The following is a 5,110-nucleotide window of genomic DNA, read 5'->3' as shown; positions in this document are numbered from 1 at the left end:
AACAATCGTGTCTATAATGATTCCTGAGGTCATATTAACAGGGTTTTAGGGGTTGATGCCCAAAACATGCTGTGCCATCACCGTAAAATCACTGTGGAGCAACAGAACCAACCAAATTACTTTCTCCAGATCTAAAGGTTGTAGTTCCTCCCCAGTAGACTGATCTTTGGCTGTTGTTTATTTATTATCTGCTCCAGCTTTTCCAACTATTAGTTCAGAGATATGGTGAAAATAATGGCCCAAGATTATGTGAAATTACTTATTTTTTATTGGAAAACCCCCAAGCTCCCCCAACCCCCCCCTGACCATGACTACTACGACCACCACCACCACCAAAACATTCATCTAAAGCTCACATAAAACTATGGGAAAACACTGAAATTTTACCGCGTGAAGTTAGTTTAATATTCATCATTCGTCGGTTTTCACGCCTGTTACCTTCAATTGCTCCGTGTCAAAATCTCTATTTCTCCCAGTATGGGGATATATTGGAGAGCTAATTCAGGTAGAAGTTTCACAGTTGTGATCACTTCAAAATCACTGGAGATCAAGATGCAGTCCAGAGCGCAATGCACTGAATGTCTGGCAAATGCGCATGTCGCTGTAGGGAGAGTTAGCAACTGTCTGCAAATTGCAACTCATCCATTTCAATCTTCGATAACCTTTTTGTTTTTCAACATAAAAATCTCAAACCACTGCTAATATAACTAGTGACCACCCTCAAACATTTAACATCTGGAAGTTTGTAAACAAACATGAAAATAAATAAATTAAATTCTTAATTATGCACATTACAAGTGAATAATTTCAAAAGCTTGCTCATTTATGAATATATTGGTACCAAATCACCTTTCATGTGTCCTGGATATCCTCTCACAACTTTCACACCTGTAAGTTTTTGAAAAAGGCCTTTAAAGAATCCCTTAACACCAATATCAGAGACCCAATGCCAGCAATATGTGATTTTTGATGTTGGAATTTCAATAGCTTGGTCATTTGTGAATATATTGGCATCAAATCACCTCTCATCTGTTGCGAGGCCCTTAAAGAATCTCTTAACACCAAATGTTTCGCTTCACCTCCGCTGCTACAACTCCATCCTAGGGGAATCACTGAGTAAAGCTAGCATAAAATCTGGCAATTGGCAATGATAGTTGGTTTATTTGTTCTTGGCTTTGATATGAAACACTTTGTTTTGTGTTTTATGCATGAATTGTGCTGTAGAAATAAAGTTTATTTTTGTTGTTATAATTAATCACTTCAATTAAACCTTTATAGCAGCATGTAAAAATTGCATTAATGTCAAACCTTTAAATAGTAAGGTTGTATTGTCTTATTATCACCCTAAAATCCACATGATTTGACCAAAAATCTGATTTAAATGCAAATGTTTTAAAGGCTTTTAAATAACTCTTTTGAATTAGGCACATGTTAAATATTCTGAATCAAATACAGGACGTTTTGTTTGGCTAAGACAGGTTTCGAACCTCTTCTTTTTTGAAGGGCTACACCCTACAGTACAGTACGTATAGTATAGTAGACAGTAGGCTATATTTGAAGTAGTAGTTGTAGATAATTTGCACATTTGTCCCACGTGCATGAACGCAACACCTTTCGCTTTGTGGAATGACGTGTCAAGAAAGTGCCGGAAGCTTTCAGTCTGTCCAAAATGGCTTACCAGACAATACAGCAGGAGTACTTACAGATTCCTGTTGTTACCAGGGCATATACAACCGCCTGTGTCCTCACAACAGCTGCAGTGGTAAGAAAAATTCACATATTCACTGTTCTTTGTAGGGCATAGCTCGCGGCACGCTTAACACCGCTAACGTAACGTCGTTCCTTGCTACTAGCTCGATGGTTTAGCTATAGCCCCGGTGAGAAGGATACGTGTCTCAACCGGGTTATCCTGGATGTTTCCTCTTTTATTCAAGCCTCCAAAAACGCTAAACGCGTAGCTACCTGTGGCCGGAGCCTTGGCTTAATTTTAACCAGAGAACCACAATTGTAACGTTAAACGCTGCTACGATGTGTTTCCGTAGCGTTGCAGTTTACGGAAGACTCGTCAGACAACGCACAGCTTGTGCCTTTTGCTGTCAGTGCTGCCCGGTTCAGCTGTTCTTACCAGAATCTGGCTAAACCTTAAATTCAGAATTTAAAAATGTTGTACAAACACTCTTGCGTGGTTGATGCCTCCCGTCCTCTTTATTTTATCGGAAGAATACAATAAACTTAGGACATTAGTGACAGCAGGTGTGTGACATGACATTTTACAGAACTGTGCTGAATTCTTAATTAGTTATGTGTATGGTGGTTTTTGTGGTGGTGCTCGGTAGGGCTGATCAATAAAATTTAAAAAACATTTTATTTTGTTAGGGACTGAAAAGAGATTTTACTGAAAGGTTCAGTTTGTAAGATTTAGTTGATTCTAGCAGTGAGGTTTGGAATTGCAACCAACTGCGTAGTCTACTGCAATGCCAGATTATGGTCCTTTGATAGCGGGCAAAAAATAAACAACTAATTGGATAGCGGTATAAAAGATGCTAAACGTATTTCCCGACCTCTGCTGTATATTATTACTTCTTCTTTCTCTTCTTCAAATGTACATAGTAGTGATGAGCGTCTACACTGCCAGAATTCTACAAAAAGAAGAACAACAAAGTAGTGACAAAACGCACTCTGTAGAGCTGTTTGTATGTTTTGTTCTACTGTAGAAACATGACAGGCGACGTCCATAATAAGAGGGACCGCGGTTATGTAGATAGAAATGGCTCATTCTTAAGGTAATAAAAGCATAACGGTTCATTATGTAACGTCTTTATATACCACTGAAAACAAAATTTCTGTCACTAGATCCTCAGAAATATTAAACACTGAACCTTTAATTTTACTCGTGCATATTTATTGAAAAAAGATTTTATATAATTGTTTTGAATGTTTTACCTCATATTTGTTAAGTGTTTGGCATCAAGTGTTTGTTCTAAATATAAAGAATAGTTTAAAACCACAATTAACTTTCTTCAACTTTTACTCTGATGCAAAAATCTGCCTTTAAACTCGACAGAAATAATGATATTGAAAGATATGCATTTTTTTGTGATAACACACGTGTTAAGTCATGTGTTGTGATTGTGTGTTTTGCATGTTAGTGCTGCGTAAAAGCAATGTGACCAACAGGTTAAAACCAACCCTTGTTATTAACTATTATACAATTATGTTTTATATATACTGTATAATATATAAAATAAAAATCCCTAACCTTTTAACGCAAAATATATCACCTGGTAAAGTGATATTTGTGGTGTCAAATGTTGTGTTTTCGTCACAAATGAGTGTGATATGAGAACAGTCCGATAAGTTAAGAAAAGGTTATTGCTTGACTGTACTGCAGTCTGCATGTCATGTCATTAAGCTATTTCACTTTATTGTCATTACAAGAAACCATGCTAGATCTAGGCTCTGACATCTAATCTATATTTATCTCTATGCACCATGTCTGTAATCCAAGTAATTCACAGAAAAAGAGATGATGTTTGTTGTTGCTGTACATAATATGTCAACAGTAACCGCCTTTATTTTTTGCTCTTCCACTGTATTGTATTACAGATTAATGGAGAGCACAGCCAGAAACCACACTTATTACACTTTTCACACTTATTCAGAGCAATCTGAGTTATTTACTGACAGGGTATCTCTTTTACATATGTTTACCTCATTATTTGAAACTTTGAACACATTTAGAATAGGGCTGCAACTAACAACAATTTTGATACTCGATTAATCTATCGATTATCGAAACGAATTATTGACTATAACAAATAATGAAGAGCAAAATTACACAATGCCTAATCAGCTTTTAAATTAAACTTGAGGTTGTTTTAGGCATGTGCTAATTAACAGTGAAGACAATAAAATGAATACTGCTTTAAAAAAACCTGTATTAATGAACGTTTCTGCTACAGCAACAGAAAGTTCCATTGAAATCCAGTCCACGGACCAAACGGGTCTACAGTGAGAAATAACTGTGTGCAGCACTGATCAGAGCAGTTTACACGCTGGTAATACAAACTGACACTATATTTATACAAAGACAGGAATAATTTCATTGTTATATTTGCCGAATTTACAAGAGGGGGCCAATAATACCGATGCTGTAGTAGACAGCGTTTCACAAAGTTTGTAAACTTTCCCCTAACTCAAAGTTAAAGTTTAACTTAAAGGTTTTTTTTGTTTTTTAAGAAAGTATAAACTTGTCCTCTAATCTTGAGCCCTCTGCAGCAACATGTTCTCCAGCTGTAAATGCATCGTTAATGATTGTAAAGTCAGGGCACATCTGGAAAGTGAACAGGATCGTTGTGTGTAACAATTATTTGTTACTCTCAACGCCATTAACTATTCACTGACTGAGGAAAGATATATAGAAAACGTTACAGCCCATAACACAAAGTAACATGGCTTTAATGTTAGGCTAGCTTGCTAACTAGCTTACCGAGACGAGTCTTCATCATCCATAGAGCCAACTTTACCTGCTTCCTCCTCAGGTGCTCCAGCACCTTACCTGCTCCCATGCCAGCAAATGTCAGCTTTGTAAATTTGGCACTTCACAGCCTTTTTAGCTGAGTGAAGCGTCAAATGCTTACGCACTGTGGAGATTTTAGGTTGTAAAGATGTTACTGCTGATCTTGTGTTGTTTTACTGTTCACATCACTTAAGTCCCTTAAGCTGACGTTGTCGCTAAGGCCTGATGACGTCATGAACGAATAGATTATGAAATTTGTTGGTAACGAATTTAATAATCGATTTTTGTGGACTACCTTGATTATTTGTTGCACCCCTAGTTTAGAATGAACATCCGACATTGTAACATTATATATGTATGACATAGGAAAGATAATAGGTGCCCTTTAAGATGTTCCTCAGAGAAAGACACACAACCATGCAAAGAGCAAAAAGGCAGACATTATGAAGTAAAAAACGCATATATGAAATAAAAGTGTTGTGGCTCCAGACTAACTTTTTGCATTGATTGCACTGGTGTGCTTCAATGTAAACAGGAACATTTACAGGTAAATGTTTGTCTTTATTTGAATCACAGCACAAACAAAAAATG

At 36.7% G+C, this 5,110-nt stretch overlaps 1 protein-coding gene across 1 annotated transcript in view; it reads left to right on the top strand.

Moving 5' to 3' along the window:
- The first annotated feature begins 1,618 nt into the window (after window positions 1-1,618).
- Window positions 1,619-5,110, top strand: part of derl2 (derlin 2) — an 11,847-nt gene continuing 8,355 nt past the window's right edge. The window contains exon 1 of the mRNA XM_046067109.1: window positions 1,619-1,762. Within this exon, the coding sequence (XP_045923065.1) occupies window positions 1,670-1,762 (93 nt within the window). The 5' untranslated portion in view covers window positions 1,619-1,669. The remainder of the gene's footprint in view (window positions 1,763-5,110) is intronic.

Source organism: Micropterus dolomieu, linkage group LG13 (genome assembly GCF_021292245.1).
Source record: "Micropterus dolomieu isolate WLL.071019.BEF.003 ecotype Adirondacks linkage group LG13, ASM2129224v1, whole genome shotgun sequence".
Taxonomy (NCBI): domain Eukaryota; kingdom Metazoa; phylum Chordata; class Actinopteri; order Centrarchiformes; family Centrarchidae; genus Micropterus; species Micropterus dolomieu.
The sequence above is the reverse complement of the archived record's forward strand: the minus strand, read 5'-3'. Positions and strand labels throughout refer to the sequence as shown.